This window comes from Alternaria burnsii, assembly GCF_013036055.1.
Source record: "Alternaria burnsii strain CBS107.38 chromosome Unknown 725, whole genome shotgun sequence".
Lineage (NCBI taxonomy): Eukaryota > Fungi > Ascomycota > Dothideomycetes > Pleosporales > Pleosporaceae > Alternaria > Alternaria burnsii.
In genome coordinates, this window is record NW_024066123.1 from 501,189 (window position 1) to 520,536 (window position 19,348).

The window sequence follows — 19,348 nt, forward strand, 5'->3', positions numbered from 1 at the left end:
GTCGACCGCCATTTTTGAAGACACAATTTGTCCACCTCTCTTCCTCTTCACCAGCCGTCGCCAAACCCATTGGAGTTCTCTATAAAGACTCCTTCGACCGGCCCCGCACTCCGCGACAGCGACTCAGACTTTCCCCTCCACCACCTCTTCTCTCCAAAACACCGTCCACAAAATGGCGAACGCGTATGTAAATTATGATTTCTTAGTAAAGACTCGGGGCGGCTTCGCACGCTGAATTGTATGATTTACATCCAGAGCCAAACGCGCTGGAAAAGGTCTCTTCTATAGAGGCATACAATTCATAAAACACCCACTGACACCGCCACCAGTCTAGACCACCTCAACTCCGGCAGGACCAGGATCGAGTGGCTCAGCCAGCTCAACACTGAGTACACACCTGCACGGGAGTACCGAAGAACCTCCATCATCTGCACCATCGGTCCCAAGACAAACTCCGCCGAGAAGATCAACGCCCTCCGCAAAGTTGGTCTCAATGTCGTTCGCATGAACTTCTCCCACGGCTCCTACGAGTACCACCAGTCCGTCATCGACAACGCGCGCGAGGCCGAGAGAACACAACCCGGCAGGCCTGTGGCTATTGCCCTCGACACCAAGGGCCCCGAGATCCGAACTGGTAACACAGTCGGAGATGCCGATATTCCCATCAAGGCTGGCTCCATCATCAACATCACCACTGATGAGCAATATGCCACTGCTTGCGACGACAAGAACATGTACGTCGACTACAAGAACATTACCAAGGTCATCGCACCTGGCCGCACAATCTACGTCGACGACGGTGTCCTCTCATTTGAGGTCATTGAGGTCACAGACGACAAGACACTCAAGTGCAAGTGCGTCAACAACGGCAAGATCTCGTCCAGGAAGGGTGTAAACCTGCCCAAGACCGACATTGACCTTCCCCCGCTATCTGAGAAGGACAAGGCCGATCTCAAGTTCGGTGTCAAGAACAAGGTCGACATGGTCTTCGCCTCGTTCATCCGCCGTGGAAGCGACATCACTGCTATCCGCGAGGTGCTCGGCGAGGAGGGCAAGGACATCCAGATCATTGCCAAGGTTGAGAACCAGCAAGGTGTAAACAACTTCGACGAGATTCTGAGGGAGACTGACGGTGTCATGGTCGCTCGTGGTGACCTTGGTATCGAGATCCCACCCAGCCAGGTCTTCATCGCTCAGAAGATGATGATCACCAAGTGCAACATTGCCGGCAAGCCCGTCATTTGCGCAACTCAGATGCTCGAGTCCATGACCTACAACCCACGTCCAACCCGCGCTGAAGTCAGCGACGTCGGTAACGCTGTTCTCGACGGTGCTGACTGTGTCATGTTGTCTGGAGAGACAGCAAAGGGTGACTACCCCGTAGAGGCTGTCACCATGATGCACGAGACTTGCCTGCTCGCAGAGGTCGCTATCCCATACGTCAACGCTTTTGACGAGCTAAGGAAGCTGGCTCCCGTCCCATGCCCTACCACTGAGACGTGCGCTATGGCAGCTGTCAGTGCCAGTCTCGAGCAGAACGCCGGTGCCATCTTGGTCCTGACAACAAGGTAAGTTCATTGACATCTTGTACACCTGTGATTCTAGGTTCTAACGTGCATTAGTGGTACCACCGCCCGCCTTGTCTCCAAGTACCGCCCCGTTTGCCCCATCATCATGGTTACCCGCAACGAGATGGCCGCTAGGGTGAGTTTCTTTTTCTCTTGTGCACAAGGATTCCTAGGCTAACTTCTGCAGTATTCCCACTTGTACCGCGGCGTATATCCATTTTACTTCCCTGAGGCGAAGCCAGACTTCAAGACTGAACCATGGCAGGAGGATGTTGACCGCCGTTTGAAGTGGGGAATCATGAACGCCATCAAGCTCGGTGTTCTCAACAAGGGCGATCCAGTCATTTGCGTACAAGGCTGGAGAGGAGGTATGGGCCACACCAACACACTCCGCATTGTCCCCGCACAGGAGGACCTTGGCCTTGACCAAGACGCGTGAAGGTAGGGTTGGAGCGGAGACGTGCGGTGCTTAGATAGAAGGTGTGGAGTGCGCTGCATGAGGCGCATATACATGACTCGTTTTCGCAAATGACGGTCTGGCGCATAGGGACACAAGATTAGGTGTAAACACTAGCGGATCAAGCGAACTCTTTAATGACCACCTCTTCTTATGATTTCGAGTGATCGTCGCATGCTAAGCCGAGACAAAGACAAAAGTGATATCCCACTGCAAGGCGGCACAACAAGGCATCCAAGGGTGAAATCGTCCGTGCGCCAGCAACACTAGCCTTCTGTACACGATGGTGAGTCCGACGCACAACCCTACCACAACCCACGATGGACATATCTGCGCTAGTAAATCACGATGGGGAAGCATCGGTGCTACCGCGCCGTTCACTCTCCAATCCCCAATCACTCTTCTCATCCTCCCCCGTCACTCCCGCCGCAAAGATACCGACGCCTAAACCCAGCCAGAAGCAGATGTCGCTCAAGCGGAAGCGCCATGACCCCAAGCCGATATGGGCCTATCGTGAAGGCGAAGAACTCCCGCCTGAGCTCAAGCAGCTGCAAGAGCAACAACGCCAACAATCACGTCCGCCTCCACCTGTCATAGCCCAGCCGCAGCCGCATGCGCAAGCTATACCGTCGCATCACCCGCCGCCTCGACCTCAACCTTCACCCAACGCCGAGCGCAACGGACACGCGCCGAGCGAAACCGGCGCGCCTCCCCCAGCAGTCGGTGTTCCCGGACTCACAGGCTTCGAGCGACCCATCTCAGACGATGCGCAAATCTACGATGACGTCTCGCGCAACGTATGCGACTTCATATGGAACACGGCTGTCAACAACGAAACAGTGCGCAACGCCATCGTGGATCCAAAGGTGCAGCTCGAGGTCGAAGCACGCTGGGGTCAGATCCTAGAGAAAACGACGAACCAGCGAATACGCGGCTTCTGGCGCACCGAAACCGTCATAAACACCGAGATGCTAGAAGTCAAGTTCGAGAGCACTATGACTGTTCAACAACATAAGCGTATGAACATGTACCTCAACACGCAGGTCCAACATTCCAAGACATCTGGAAGTCCACGTCCCACGATCGACTATAGACATACCTACGAGACGGACATTTTTTATGAGCTCGACCAGGACGGCTTTTCCAAGTTGAACCCTATAGTCCAGCGCCTCATTAGCGCATCTGGAAGCCGGCAGAAAGTCCGTGTGACGCGCGATATGAAGACGGGCGAGTTCCTACGAGCCATCATAAAACACCGAATAGGCAACCTCGAAGTCAGCTCTCCCAAGACGGAGTGGGACTACCGCATCGGCATCAACCTCGAAATCGACTTTCCGGGTCCAATCGAGAGCCTCAAGCCCGCTCTGGAAGGAGGAAAGACACTGGAGAGTATGCAGCGGCAAAAGGATCGCATGTCGTACTCGTGGCTGGGCGCGTACCAAGTCGATCTGACCCAGGTCACGCAGGGAACCAGCAAGAACCACGAGCTAGAGCTCGAACTGGACTCTGGTATTCTCATCGCAGAGGCGGACAAAGTGAGGCGGAAGGAGGTGACCAAGTTTGAGAGCTTGATCAACGGTATGATGAATAATCTGCGGGTTCTGTCGCGTGAAATCACGCCTCCTGTTCCCGGTGCGTAGACAGGAAAGCGCTGGAGAAGGAGCTTGTATTACTACTACTACTACTATCATTATTATTTCTAAACGGCGTTGAACACCCGGAAGCATACAAGGGCTCAGCAGCATGGAGTGGAGTTTACACATTCAAATCAAGATACCCAATTCTCGCTACGTTGTATTACATCTGATGATTGACATGAAGCCTGACATGAATCTAATCATTTATAAACCAACAAGCTCCCGAGGCTTGTTCGCTGCAGACACCTGTGTGCTGCATAAACATGCAGACTGTTATCCGAACTGTGCAATGCTAATGACGTGGAATGTCTGCCTAGGTAGAGCTTATCGTGGGTGATGCGCAAGTAGCGTATTATGTCATGCTGAAATGGACCAGGGTCGCCGCTTCCGAAACTCACGAGCTACTGTTTAGACCATCACGTACACGATTCCCCGAACATCACAACGGCGCCACGCCATCCCCCCATCAGCCGCCCACCCTCATCTTCTCGTCCCTCTTTCACTGCGACCGTCACTATAGAGTCCGACGCAGCACCGCCTCAGATTATCCTTTAACCCCAGGCAAGCCCGCAGGCGCCACAGCGCAGCTCTATACGCTTCTACCCACTTCCGCAGCAACAGCTCCCACTCTCACCATAACCGCCGACGGCCATTCAACAACACCAGGCCACACGTCGCCCCCGCCAGAAACAACACAATGGTTGGCCTCACGTCCGCCGCCGGTGTCGTCGGCTTCCTCTCGGAGCCAGACCCGGCCCTGCGCTCATTCGCCCTCCAGCGGCTGAACGAGGAGATTGACCTGCTGTGGCCAGAGGTCGCGGGCTCTGTCAGTCAGATGTAAGAAACCCAGCGGAGCTTCTACGCGCTCTCGTCAGCCCATCACCACCGGAGCAGCTGCTAACATGGGTGCGTCATAGTGAGGCTCTCTACGAAGACGACTCGTTTCCCGAGCGAGAGCTTGCCGCTCTAGTAGCCGCAAAGGTGTACTACCAGCTGCAAGAGTACAATGAGAGCATGGTCTTCGCACTGGGTGCCGGCAAGCTCTTCGATATCCACAAGGCCGCCGAGTTCGAGGAGACAATACTGGGTAAGACAACACGGACACCTGAGCCTTCCAATCAGCTCACGACTACTTCCATCTTAAGCTGAAGCAGTGGATTCATCGTACTTGGAGCACAATCGGCTAACTTGCTTTTTCCAGCAAAGTGCTTAGATACCTACATCGCGCTGTCTGTCATGCACAACCCACCTACACCGGTCAGCAAGGCGAGCCAGGCCCCGCTGCAACTCAGCACATCGTTCTCTGCGAGTGCAGCAGGAGGTGCCAGCACTTCAGCTAGTCTGGCCTCTCCGATAACGCCCTTCTCACAGTCCGCGCTACCCTCCAAGTCACTTCTCTCTAGGGAAGATTCGTCGACATTCGATCCTACTCTCCCAGGAGGAGGTAATGCTGGCGTACCTGGAGCACATCCCACCCCGATGGTGTTACAGCGAAATGTCCAGAAGAACCTCCACGACACTGTGCGACGAATATTCGAGAGCTGCTACCAAAGCGGCAACTACAAGCAGGTCGTAGGAATCGCCATTGAGGCACGGAATCTTGAAGTTTTGAAGGAGTCAATCATCCGCGCGAGCCAAGATGGAAAGAAGCAGGGCAAGAAGCCTGCACAGCCTTCTGCACAGAGCGAGGATTTGATGGAATACGTCCTGGACATCTGCATGAATGTGGTGCAAGAGCGAGGCCTGAGGAACGAGATTCTCCGCCTGATCTTGGATCTCCTCAACGATCACCAAATCCCGAATCCCGATTACTTCTCTATTGCCAAATGTGTAGTGTACCTCAACCAGCACTCACTCGCTTCAAAGCTCATCCGACAGCTGATCGAGCGCGGCGACGACAAGTCTCGCGCAGTCGCATACCAGATCTCGTTCGACCTGTACGAGAATGGCACACAAGAGTTCCTCACAAAGGTCATGGAGGAGCTGCCAGAAGCCGAGAACGAGGAGCAAAAACCTACGGAAGCAGGCAAATCAGACTCTCTGCTCGCAGACGTGGACACTAGCAACTCGAAGGGCGACCAGCCGAGTGAAGATCAGATCAAGGTCTTCAACAATGTTCGCTACATCCTTCGCGGAACCAAGAGCATTGAACTGAACCTTGAATTCCTTTACAGAAACAACCGTACAGACAAAGCCGTGCTGAACAAGGTCCGCGACAGCTTGGAGGCCAGGAACTCCATATTCCATTCCAGTGTCACATTTGCGAACGCCTTCATGAATGCTGGCACTACTAATGACACATTCTTCCGCGAGAACCTGGAATGGTTAGGAAAGGCAGTGAACTGGTCCAAGTTCTCCGCAACCGCTGCTCTGGGTGTCATCCACCGCGGCAACATCACACAAGGCCAGAAGCTTCTTGAGCCTTATCTTCCCAAGGACAGCGTTTCGTCAGGCTCTCATTATGAGCAGGGTGGATCATTGTACGCTCTTGGTTTGATCTACGCCAATCACGGAAGCAATGTTCTTGATCTGCTACTCAAGCAGTTCCAGAATGCATCTGAGGAGGTCATCCAGCATGGCGGTGCGCTCGGTCTTGGTGTCGCTGGTATGGCCACTGGCTCCGAGGAGATCTTCGAGGCGTTCAAGAACGTTCTATACACAGACTCGGCCATCAACGGTGAGGCTGTCGGTCTCTCAATGGGTCTCGTCATGCTCGGCACTGGTAACATCAAGGCACTCGAAGACATGATCCAGTATGCGCATGACACCCAACACGAGAAGATTGTTCGTGGTCTTGCCATGGGTATGGCACTTATCATGTACGGTCGACAAGAGGCTGCCGATGAGCTCATCAACGGGCTCCTTGACGACCCAGACCCGACTCTGCGCTACGGAGGTATCATGACCATCGCTTTGGCGTACTGTGGTACAGGTAGCAACAAGGCCGTCCGGAGGTTACTCCACGTTGCGGTTAGTGATGTAAGCGACGACGTACGAAGAGTTGCAGTCATGAGCTTGGGCTTCATCCTCTTCAGGAAGCCAGGCAGTGTACCCCGCATGGTCGAGCTTCTCGCAGAGTCGTACAACCCACATGTGCGCTACGGAGCCACCATGGCTCTTGGTATTGCATGTGCCGGAACTGGCCTTCCCGAGGCTGTAGATCTGTTGGAGCCCATGATGAAGGACTCAACCGACTTCGTCCGACAAGGCGCTTTGATTGCGTTGGCCATGATCATGGTGCAACAAAATGAGGCGATGAACCCCAAGGTAGCGTCTATCCGAAAGCAGCTTGCCAAGGTTGTCAGCGACCGCCATGAGGATGCTTTGGCCAAGTTGGGTGCTGCTCTAGCTATCGGTATCATTGACGCTGGAGGCCGGAATTGCACAATCGGCCTGCAGACGCCGACTGGTAACTTGAACATGGCCGCTATTGTCGGCATGGCTGTCTTCACGCAGTACTGGTACTGGTTCCCTTTGACTCACTTCTTGTCATTGAGCTTCACATCTACTGCAGTCATTGGTCTAGACCAGGAGCTGGAGATTCCGTCGTTCAAGTTCCACAGCAACACGAGGCCAAGCACGTTCGATTACCCACCAGATGCAGAGGTCAAGGCTGAAGAGGCGCCCGAGAAGATCAAGACCGCCGTTTTGTCCACAACCGCTCAAGATAAGCGACGACGAATGGTGAAGGAGCGCCAAAAGCGGAGGGAAAGCATGGACGTGGATCATACTCCTACCACACCTAAGCCTGCAGACGACGATAAGATGGACGTCGACGAGGATCCTAAGAAGGAAGATGGTGAGAAGGCCGATGGTACCCAATCCGTGGAGCCAGCGAAGAAGAAGGAGAAGGAGAAGGTTGGCTATGAACTGGAGAACATGTCGCGTGTACTGCCGCCACAAGTGAAGTACATCAGCTTCCCAAGCGAACGATATGTACCAGTGAAGAAGGTTAGTAGCCGACATACCACATGGAAGACGCCTAGGCTAACATACTCTCAGCCAACTCTCGGTGTCATTCTTCTCACAGACACCAAGCCTTCAGAACCAAAGACGCTCCTGGAGCTCAAGGTAAAGAAGGCCGTGCCTGCCCCTGCCCCTGGCGCGTCGGGTTCCTCGGGAGATCAAGGTCCAGAAGGCGTATCAGTAACAACTGCTGCAGCGCCGGTCAGCGACAACATGGTGGATGAGGGTGAGGCCGAAGCGTCGACGCCGGGTGAGTTTGTCTACGAATCGGACACGAACCCAGACGACGACGAATAGACGACGCCGACGGTCACGATAGTGAGCGGTCTATGCTATCAGCCCAGCCTATTGGGGTTTGGAAATGGGACACAGTGGAGGAGAGTTTTTGCATTCGCCATAGGTTATAGGGAGGCTTGTAGAGCCACCTTTCCCCGTAAGCTATTTTAGACTAGGATGCATGTATAATAGCCAGAGAAGAGGGTTCATCACTTTGATACTGAATGATCTTCTGGCTTGCTTGAGTTGGTGACGTGATGTTGTTAATGTTGATCTTCTAGGATCTTGCATGGAACAATATACGAAGGATCAGACGACCATGAAGATCCACGGTTCTCTAAGAAACCGCTGGAACATATGCCGGCAGTGGAAGGTGGGACGGCAATATGAATAGATTGATGGGCCTGCAGTGGCAGTGGCGAGTGGAGCTGAAACGCAGAATTACGACAGTAGACTGAAAGTAGCCATTCCGGAAGAATCCACTGGCCAAGAGCTTGATGATTGTGAATGTGATTTATTGCTAACAGCGTTTCTTCGTAGAGGGAGTGGGCGTTGGTACGACGGTGTTCTGGATGGTGTGCGGGTCGCACCTCCCCTGCGTTCCCCGGATTCTTCGGTCCGCTAGCTTGGTTTGCGGGTGGAGAGGTGCGACAAGGGCTGTCTTCTAGACTTCACCTTGCGCAAACATCAAGATTGGCGACAGCGAAAGCAACAACGGGAAACTTGTACCGCAGAATTCAGAGTATCTTGCTCGCTTCTCGTTCTCACACTGCAGCGCGCAAGGGTTCATGATGATGCACTGATCGCCGCCTGTGTGAAAAGGTCAGGCAAGCATTGCGAAGCGAAGGATTGCGGCATGGTACGAAGGAGAACGAGCGATAGGCGGCCTAGTGGTTGCCACGCTTCCGACCGTCTCAATTTCGGACTCTACTGAGTAAGGAAATACATCCATTCGGTACAAAGTACCTTTCCACCAACACGCCAAATGCATGCCTCCACCAACACCACGCCAGCCATGTACACAGTCAGATGGTGGAGCACTATGGGACATACGATAAGCTACATGTTCTCTGACAGCGGGCGAAATGGCCATCACAATTCTCCAAGCCTCTCATCTTACCTATCACCCTGGGCATCCAATCGTTTCTTGCTCCAGACTTAAGCGAAGCCGCAGGTCTGCAAATACCCGGTCATCATGCGCCTGCGGGACGTCCTTGCACTGTGCCACATCCATGCGGGTCTGCACTTTAAGAATGGGTACGTATAGTCCACGTCCTCTTACTGGCGAGACGATCTGGATCCTTTGGTCGCGTGGATGGGCAATTGAATATATTACTGTGCCTTGCCTCTCCGCTCGCAGCTCCGCGGTCCTGCTTATACGGTACTAATGTGCAGGTCATGCTATCCGTTACCTCGGGATTGAGGACGACGACGACAACAACTTCATTATTCAACCCGTTTGATTGACGTTGCGAACTTCGACAATCGTATTGTCTGTGAGGATCGCGCAAGTTGGTCAGCAATATGGATCACCGCCACAAGAGGGATATATATACTTCGCATACGGAGCGTAGTAGCTCGACGCAGATTCGCCAGGTGCAGAATGTTGCTTTTGCCGATGCAACGGCCAAGGCTAATGTTAGGCCATGGACAAAGGCTATGTTCAAGGTATGATGATACACGTTCTGTAAGAATGTTATTGACGATGCAATAGCTGTATCTCTGCCTCTTCATCGCCACACTAAACTCTTGCATCAATGGATACGATGGATCGCTCATGGGAGCCATCAATAGTTACCCTCAATACCGAGCGTATTTCGGCTTTGACCCCCACGAAGGAACCCCCACTACTGGAATTGTCTACGCCATATACACTATCGGAAACCTTGTCGGATCATTCGTCGCTGGTCCGGCTACAGACTTCAGGGGAAGAAAATGGGGAATGTGCATTGGTACTTCGATCATCATTCTGGGTGCCTGCATTCAAGCAACATGTGTCAACCTTGGTGGTTTCATGGGTGGTCGCTTCGTCCTCGGTTTCGGCGTCGCCATCACGTCGACTGCCGGTCCTGCCTACGTATCTGAGATGGCACATCCATCGTACCGCGGCGTCTGCACAGGTATCTTCAACACCTTCTGGTACGTCGGTGGTATTCCAGGCTCGTTCGTTCCATACGGGACCAGCAATATTCCCGGCACCCCGTCCTGGCGTATCCCGCTATGGCTCCAGATGATCTTCGCCGGTACAGTCTTTGTCTGCTCGCCGTTCTTGCCAGAAACTCCTCGGTGGCTCATCGCCAACGACAGACATGAAGAAGCGCTCGACACCATGGCACGCTTTCATGGTGAAGGGAACCGCGACTCACCCATCGTCAAACTGGAATACAAGGAAATGGTCGAAGACATTAGCGTCACAGGCTCCGATAAGCGCTGGTGGGACTACCGCGAGCTTTTCAACTCACGCGAAGCCCGCTACAGAACCAGTCTTGTCGTTTGCATGGCGTTCTTTGGTCAATGGTCTGGAAACGGGCCTGTGTCTTACTATTACCCTACCATGCTCCAAGGCGCTGGTATCAATAACAACCACACTCGACTCCTATACAACGGCATGCAAAACGTCGTTTCCTTTGCCGGCGCAATATTCGGTGCTGTCTATACAGATTCCTGGGGCCGACGCCCTCAGCTCCTTGTCTCGACTGCGCTGCTCGTTGGCGTGTTTACCATAGTCTGCGCACTCGTTGCTACAAATCTCCAAACAGGACCGGATGGGAAGTACATATACGATAAGAAGAGCGGGACGCCTTTGATCAAACGACCGGGACAGGCGAGAGCGGTGATTGCGTTTGTCTTCATCTGCGGATTCATTTACTCAACGGGGTACACGCCGTTGCAGCAGTTATATCCCGTGGAGTGTCTGCGGTACGAGAGTAGAGCAAAGGGAATGGCGTTTTACAACTTCTGGGTCAACATTGCCAATTTTTATAATACTTTTGTTACGGGGATCGCGTTTTCAAAGGCCGGATGGAAGGTATGTTGTTTACTTTGTCGTTTCCCGCTTACCTTGAGGTCAACACCCACTAACTTGAAGTGCTCTACTAGTACTACTTGCTGTTTATATTCTGGGACATATTTGAATTCATCATCATTTACTTCTTTTTCGTCGAAACTCGACGCCGCACCCTCGAGGAGATCAGCGAGATCTTCAACGCAAAGAAACCCGTCCAACATTCTTTGAACAAAACACGCATCATTGTACATGGGAACGGGAGAGGAGTAACAGAGATGTTGGATAAAGAGGAGATGGTCATGGAGAGAGATTTTGGTGTCGACACGGATCTGCCAAGAGGACGAAATGGAGAGAGGAGAACGAGGGACTCGGCGGGCAGTGAGGGTAGGCTTGTGAGCCAAGAGTCTGTGAGGGAGAGTCTGAGGGATAGAGTTATGGATCCGGGGAGAGGGAGTGCAGAGACTGGAGGGAGAGGGTATGGAAGGTATGAGACGAGTGGTTGGGAGGAGGACAGTGGAAAGAGGTATTAGAGCGTGTAGACCACAATACTTATGAATGTATTTCATTTCCACAATGCATGGTTTATCAGACTGTTTCATCGACCCAAGGAAGCAAAGTGTTGAATGACTGGTGTACAGAGCTCACTTCTAACATGGTGCGATCGTGCTCGTGCACTGGTAAAACATGTTGACAATACAACGCATATGATTAGGTATCTCTCTACTGCTAGCAACCTTTCGTACATCGCTATCCAAGTATATGCTTCCCTCACTGCTCATGTGTACCCACAAACCTCGGCGGCAGATCCAAGTCCCAGCTGGGCCTTTCCACAAGCACCACCTCGGGTGCAGAGAAACTGTCATCGGCGCTAATTGGCACAATACCCAATATGGGACGGTACTTGAATGTGTGCCACCATGGCTCGTTCTTTTTGCTTTGCTCCACTTGTCCAACTTCTCCGCCTCCGTTGACTTGGTCTTCTTCCGTCTCTCCGTTTGTCTGCTCACCATCTTGCGTGTTAGCCCTACGTAGAGTGGCGAGAGGCTGAACGGTGTCTTCCATGTCATCATCGTCTTCAGCATCAGCCTTGCGATTGACAGCGTGGACGTCAACCCATTTTCGCTTCGCAGCGTTGTCGGCGGCATCGTTTTGGAACTTGCGCATCTTGGTGACTGGTGCCTCCTTTTGAGGTACTGCATCACCAGCACCGCTGTTGTTCTTGAGGGCATCGCGCTTCCGCTTCTTTCCAGCGTGTTCGGCGTCTGAAATTGAGAAATCTTTCGTGAGGTCGAACATGAACAGCCACTTCTCGCCATAGAGCCACACCCGTTGTTGGGATTCCGTGACGTCCCAGATGCAACCCTTCGCGGGAAGGTCGAGCTGTTTGTATTCGTGGGGATAGCTGGATGTTGGGTTCCGTCTTGACCATTCTGACAGGCGACTGGACATGACATCGAAGAGGTAGAGCTGGTGTTCCGCAGAGACCAACAGTAATCGGTAGTCCGTAGTAGGTAGCTCGTGTGAGTGGGGGTGGGGGTTGTTTCTTGTGGGGTGTACAGCAGGGTTGCCATTGGGCTCCGGCTGGTTTGAGGCGTCTAAGCTGGGCTGGAAAGAGAGCAGAACAGGCGTCGAATCCAATTGGGGAAGTAAGTGACCACTTGGATTTCGTATCCAGTGCTGACCCAGGTATGTTATCTGTTCGCTCGTTTGTTCTTCGTCGTCGTCAGATCCATCGTCATCATTGGCAGCAGGAGTAGCATCGTCAATGTCGATTTCAGGTGCAGCTGTGTCCTCATGCCCTTCAACGACCCACGTATCAATGTAGCCTGCCAGATCGACCACAGCGAAGACGTTACCATCCGCGGAGAAGTCGGCATGTGTGATTGATCGCTCGTAAGCTCCCGAGGGTCCGCTAAGAGGGCTCTGTGTAGTGACGTCGCGATCGACTCGGTAGAGAGGCTGTACTTTCTCCAGTGCGCGAGGCGGGTCTGCCGGGTCATCTGTCCGTACCACTCTGACCAGCTGAACTTCGTCGGTCGCCGTGATAGCTGCTAGCCATTTACCATTTGAGGCCAGCTTGAGAGTCTTTGCGCCAGCAATGGAAGGCATCTCGAGTCTGCGCACACGCAAAGCTTGTCCAGCTCCAGCCAGATGTAATAGATGAAACAACTTTACTGTGCTGGCTGTCGCAACGGCAAGAAGACCACCATCTCTGGAGATGGACACCGATATGATGTTCTCTTCTCCCTGAAGAGCAAGGCGTGCAACGACCTTGGGCTTCTCCGTACCGTCATCTTGAGGCTTGACACGCCATATCCGTACTTCTGTGCCCCACCAGCTCACCAGCAATCTGGCCTCTGGGGCGCTTGCTAGGGGCGGAGTAGGAGGCAAAGCAGGGAGACCACGGCTAAGCTCCTTGCCGAATGTGCGGATGGGGACAACAATGGGCTGGGTATCAATACCTAAAAGTTTGCATGTTAGACATGTGCTGTGAAGATGCGCATATGTACGTACCTCCTGTGACCACCACGCTAAGGTTGTTGCCCTCATATGTTGTCATAGCTTTAACGTCGTGTTCGTGGTACCTCTGGTGCGACACCTTTCGCCATTTTCCGCTCTGTCCTTGGGATTGTCCCTTCTTGCTCGTATAGAAACAGGTACGGCGATCCATGCCTGCACTGAAGATGCTGGTTCCGTCGCGCGTCACAGCGAGATCGAGCACATCGGCTTCATGCCCAGATATCCTCTGCGTTTGACTGTAGTTCTTGCCGCTGTAGATGCGGATGTCGCCAGTAGAGTCTCCTGACACGAAATCGCCGTTGGAAAGGCACTTGACCTTCCATACCAGGATTTCCTTAGGTCCACCGTGAGGACCGCTTCCCAAAGAAATGTTCCGAATCACATTTCCGTTCCTCGTATCGAAGACTCGAATCATGCTGTCGGCAAAACCTGCCAGAACCGTGTGCTGATCCTTGTATGCGATGCTGAGAGCACGCGCCTTCTTGTTTGTGGCGCGGGATACGAAGCGCTCGAAAGTGAGATCGTTATCGTCGGTAGACAGAAGGACAATAGTACCGTCGGCGCAGCCTGCAACAAGCTTCTGGCACGCACCGCTCGCGTTCTTCCTGGGCTGTGCAGCAAAGCACCAGACTTCACTATGGTTACCGTCTGAGTGCCGCGCTGGAAGACCCGTGGTGAGATCCCATTCTGTGACACTGCTTGAGTATCCGATGCTGAACAGTCGCAGACGTCCGGGCACCACCTTGCCATGCGCATCGCGTGAATTTGGCTCTTGGGTCCAAGCCAGCCCTTCGACGCTCCGATCCTTGCCGCCATAGAAGACCTTCTCTTGAAGCCACGAGCCTCTTGCGGGGTTCCATATCTCAATGTTTCCATTTGCGCGTCCAATCGCCAGCCTCAGAGAGTCAGGATCCTGCTGTCCATGTTCGGGTTCCGGGTGCGAGAAGGCGAGCGCGTTGATCGCAGACGGCGGGTAAGGCACGAAGCGGGATCGGTGGATATCCATGGTCGATAGTGGGATGATTATCGAGCGGTAGGATATGCGGAGCTGTGCGAACGTCTACGGGGTGAGCGCTAGCATTACAATACGACACTCATTGCTGCGGAAGAGCTCAGTCGCGAACTTCTCTCGAACTCTTGGCGAGCCGACTTTGACTTTTCGGTGGGTCCGTCGGAGCTCGGGGAATGTTTCTCCGACATCAAGACGACCTCCGCATCACCTCCGCACCGTCTTGCAATGCTTCAGACAGGAATGGCATCTGCACGTTGGCAATATCTTTCACCAAAGGCAGCTATCTGTTTGCACACTCACAAACAACCGTATGATATATTTTCAATCGTCCGATACTGCCCGTTCTCCACGTCCTGCGCTCTCGTGTCCCTCGCTTCGATCCACCCCTTCGCAGACGCCAGAACCGGTCCGTCCAGTTATAAAGCACGATGAGCGTCATTGAGCAGTAAACATACACACAAGCGAACACGGTCGGATCTCTTAACCCAGGAGAGAGGCATGTTGGGCAACAAGTTCCGCCTATGCGTCCAAAGGTGCTTAGAGGTGTGAAGTGCACTGCTTCGTGATGACAAGGTGGACATATGTACGACTACTCGAATTCACCTCTACAAACTTGGAGCGAATAATTCTCTACAGTACCAGGCAGTCCTCTGAGAGACAGGTTTCTTGCATATGCTAGTATGAGGAAGGCGGACGTTCACAGTTGGACTCGCCTGCGAGATAAGCACTATGCATATATTCGTCGTGAGTTGCTTGACATGTGTCTTTGACGGAGCTCTAGAAAGTATCGCGAGGATGGATTTCGATGCTGGGTGCTGTAACCGACAGAATATCCACTATTTCATGCCCATGGACGCATTATAGTGCTTGCGCAGGCTGTGTACTTGCAACATTTTGAACTGCACAATACTGCAGTTAGAATTCGCCAAGACATCATGATGGTGTGGCCTTATGAAAAGACAAAGTGATTACAGTCCTGTGCTCGAAGCGAGGTGTTGCGTTTAATTCGCTGATTGACCGTTGACCTATTGTTCCGGTGGTCTAAATCCGCCTCGTCTTCTGACAAGCCACTTGTTGGAGAATGCTCCGGCGGTACCGCGCGAGTCAAGACTAGCTTTGCTGGTCCACGTGCGGACCGAACTCAATGTTCCAATACTCACGTCATGAAGAAACCGTTTGCAGAAGCGTTGGCGAGTTGACGCTGATCGGGAAAATGCATCCCTTCGCACTCCGGCGGAGGGGGGCTGCCAAATCTCATTGTTGCGCCGCAACGGTGTTGGGTTCTTTTTCGGTTGAGGGATTGGCAAAGCTTTGATAAGATGGTTTTGATTGAAATTCGAAATGTCCGTTGCGCAATAATAGCAACATGAGGATCTCCAGGGGCTGACGAAGGATGTTGAATCCCGCCTATGCCCAGGTATTGGGTTGAACCGAGACGAGCCTCAGGCCTAGTCTTTTCAAATGGTTTCATGGTACATGATGGTGGACTGCGAACCATAAGTCTGCGCGTACGCGGTGCGCGTCTGACGCGAACGCCCCAGGGGCCTTACAAGACCCAAGACGCGCTGAGAAGCAAATATCGGGTTGATCTCGCAATTGAAGCAGAGGTCGAACCTTGGAAATTTCAAAGCGAGAGCTTGGACCGTCAGGCGGGGTATGTTGTTATTGCGGCGGGCCTCATTGTCCGTGGAACACAAGTCAGTGATGCCGTGCGAAAAGACTGGTTGCAACAGACTGGACCCGTTGCTGCTCACGGTGCTTGGTGCAGAAGCGCATGTTGAATATTGAAACATGCAGTGTGGTCCCGCAGCCACAGCCAGAGACGTTGAAAAGTTTGCTCATCGCCGTCGTGCAAGCATGCACAGATCTTCTGACAAGTGCATGCAGTGCCCAGGTAACGCCTTTAAGCGATGAAGCCGAAGATTAGCATGCTTCTATGACGAGTCGCATGTAGTACCGGGTCGCTGTCCTGCGGGCCTCGGCGCACCGTTGCTGAGGCAAGCAAGAGACCTTTGGTCATACCGACAATCTTTGTCTTCATCAGATCCGCTTGGTTAAGAAAATTCCGGAGCAAATTTGCTGACAATGAGCTGGTTGTGAAGATCGGCCCACTTGAAAGAAGTCCAGCGCCGTGAGAGCGTCCGACCGAGGCTGCTGTGCACGGAGTCAGATCAGAAAATAGCCTGGATCCTTTAAGTTTTGTCGCGTGCGCACAGCTCAAGTACTTTAAGACGCGTTTCCTCGCGACTGTGACATAATGCCTGGAACCCGGACGTGCTGAGGTGCATTGGTGGCTGGCGATGGTACAGTTGCGGATGTCGGGTGGCCACTAGCTGCAGCAGCGACGTGAAGCAAGATTGTTAGAGCAAGATTGAATGCGGAGTTGCCGGGTTAGCATCTTCCTTTTTTACTCAGATGATGAACGCCAAAGATCACGCTAGGATTCGTCGTCGCGAGAGACGATGGGCCCAGCCGCCTGTCAATATCCCAAGCCGAATCACATTGAGTCTGTTGAACAAGTTGCGAAACGCGTGCATGGCGATGCGGTTGGACGGGGAAGCTAGGTAGGTTTGGCAGGTGAACTATCGGCAACAGGATGATCTCGATAGACTTGGTCACTCACCACGATCTTCAATTTAGTTGTGGAGTTCGGCCGTATATGCTTGCACGACGTGGAGACGGTTGTTACTGTCTGATGCGGCCGCGCAGAGCTGAGGCTCACTAGGTCGGAGGCGCACCTTCCTTACTCAAGATAACACACATGCATGAACGCGTCTCTACGCACAATGTTTGCGTCAACTTGCAACATCAAGCCGCTGTCAGAAGTGATTCCAAGGTTCGTTTGCATGCGGCACGACCGGACCTCGTAATAGAGGGATAGCTCATATAAGCAAACCCCGCCATAAATCCCGCCGGTCAGCAAGGGAAGGTCAACTCCGGAGTATGGCTGATTTCTAGAAACTATGCAGTGGAGGCTTGCCAGACTCACGGACTCGGCCACAGTAATTAGGAGAATTGGCAATCTTACCAACTATCTTAGGCTCCGACACACGCGTTGCTAGTCGACGCTACTAAACACGTGGATCATCGGGTCAAGTGCACTAGAAGCTACTATCGTCGAAACACCACGGGCATTGCGAAACGATGAGTCCAACGGTCGGCCTTGAGGCTTCAGTATGAGGTCTGTGTTGCACAGCGAATGTCGTGCCAGGGTCCCCTTTTTGAGTAATCTACCATGCAGACCAACGTGAGCAGAGCGCGTCCATGAGTCTCCAAAATTTACTCCTGAGTTTCTGAGATTTGCCATGTGGACCTCCGGGGAGCATGACGCCGTTGTCGAGGACGCGCGACCAGAGCGTACTTGGGCAGACTCGCAGACATGGCGGTGCGACGCGTTGCCGGGATGCAACGTGCCGACAGGCGTCTTCTGCTGCTTTGTTCAGCTCCAACAAAGGAGGAGTAGTTCAGCCTCTCCTAATCGTCTAATGATGACATGACCTCAGCTTCCTATAGCATGTCAGGGGAACCACGACTCTGGTGCAGGCATGGGTTTGAGATGCAAGCAGCGAGAGCGACGGGCACAATGCCATATGCAGGTCTTGGCCGTGTGCAAAGCAAGTTGTTTCCTGTGCGCAGGCGAGGGACACATTGGACAGCGATCGTAGGCCTATCCTGCAACCTTGTATAGCTGCATGAGTGGCCTCACCGGCGCCCTGGCAGGGCTCTAATTCGAGCGGGGCCAGGCGAATATTACAGCCACGGCGCGCTGCTCAGACCTTCATGCCGCGTTGAGAAAAGCAACTGCAGCAGGCAGTATTGGTGCGAGGCCGCTGAGGGCAGTCCTACGCTGCAGCAAGGCCGAGTGCGAAAGTCGCTGCTGTGTGTGAGGGCTGGGGCGGTGGCACAGCAGCGGGTGCGCGCGACGGCAACGGGAGCAGCTCAGCGCTGGGTCATGGTGGTGATGGTTGCGGAAGACACGGGACTAGGACGCGTTCAATGAGCGTGTTCCTGGCCGAAGCTTCTCAGACGCAAAAACGCCATGGTTGATCCACAATGGGGCACGACGGCGGCGGAATACGCATCGGTTGGCTGGGCGCTGTGGGCGTATCAAGTTCCCTGTTCCCATGCTGTACGAGTTGCCGTGTGTCAGATGCGGTTAGCGTCAACCTCCTAGGGCTTTGCTCGCCCAGTCGTTTTCTCCAAGCTACGTCCGTCTGTATCGTGCTCTCTTCTCACCTCCTCTCCCCTCTTCTCATATCCCTCTTTCACTACGGTCGAGCACGGAGAAACTTTGGATCTGATGTGGTGCTGAGTGTTTCGGCTCCTATCTTTCCATAAAACTCCCCAATCTCCTGCTCTCGGTCCCCTAAACCCGACCGCCGTCTCTCCTCGAATAGGATCGTGAAGAGTTCAGACTCCCTGCACCTTCACCCTACTTCATCCGCCGACCTCCTACCTCGTCTCTCGCTGGACGTAGAGATAGCTGAGAACACGTACTCGCTCTACTCTAGTCCTTCGCTCTCTACACAGTTGTCCATCCAGACTTCTGTATCATCAGCCTCGTGTGACGATTGAGCATCCATCTTGGTAGGTCACTTGTTCTTTGTTCCTTAACTCCGGGGGCTTCCAGCAATGCCGGTTCCACTCACTCAACGACTGCCCAATGCCAAGTATTCCATCCGAAGGGACGCCTAACGAACAACCTCGGTCCGACAACGAAGAACATGGCAACCATCGATTGGGAGTGCAGGTCAGGATGATTCGCAAGAGCGGCATGATATTGAAGTCAGTGGTCGTAGGAATCGGGCGGAGAAGGAGCTTCAGTCAAAGGATGTTCGGTTCGATAGCAGGCCCCGGGTTGCGTTCTCCATCTACGACATGGATAGGAAACTCCCATGCCAACCG

At 53.3% G+C, this 19,348-nt stretch overlaps 3 protein-coding genes across 3 annotated transcripts; 2 read left to right on the plus strand and 1 right to left on the minus strand.

Moving 5' to 3' along the window:
* Positions 1 to 288: 288 nt before the first annotated feature.
* GT037_009791 (26s proteasome regulatory subunit rpn2) lies at positions 289 to 7,925 on the plus strand (the record flags this gene model as incomplete). The annotated part of the gene is made up of 8 exons (XM_038934838.1): positions 289 to 1,568; positions 1,623 to 1,704; positions 1,756 to 1,936; positions 2,365 to 3,657; positions 4,229 to 4,499; positions 4,580 to 4,749; positions 4,864 to 7,613; positions 7,665 to 7,925. Coding segments are annotated over 8 exons (6,288 nt in total), but the record flags the coding sequence as incomplete, so codon positions are not given.
* A 1,503-nt stretch (positions 7,926 to 9,428) lies between these two features.
* Positions 9,429 to 11,441, plus strand: GT037_009792 (uncharacterized protein; the record flags this gene model as incomplete). The annotated part of the gene is made up of 3 exons (XM_038934839.1): positions 9,429 to 9,572; positions 9,619 to 10,932; positions 11,004 to 11,441. 3 exons carry the CDS (start codon positions 9,429 to 9,431, stop codon positions 11,439 to 11,441), a joined length of 1,896 nt encoding a protein of 631 aa, XP_038782640.1.
* A 238-nt stretch (positions 11,442 to 11,679) lies between these two features.
* GT037_009793 (wd40 repeat-like protein) lies at positions 11,680 to 14,437 on the minus strand (the record flags this gene model as incomplete). Its single annotated transcript, XM_038934840.1, has 2 exons — positions 11,680 to 13,373; positions 13,426 to 14,437. 2 exons carry the CDS (start codon positions 14,435 to 14,437, stop codon positions 11,680 to 11,682), a joined length of 2,706 nt encoding a protein of 901 aa, XP_038782641.1.
* Between the last annotated feature and the right edge of the window lie 4,911 nt (positions 14,438 to 19,348).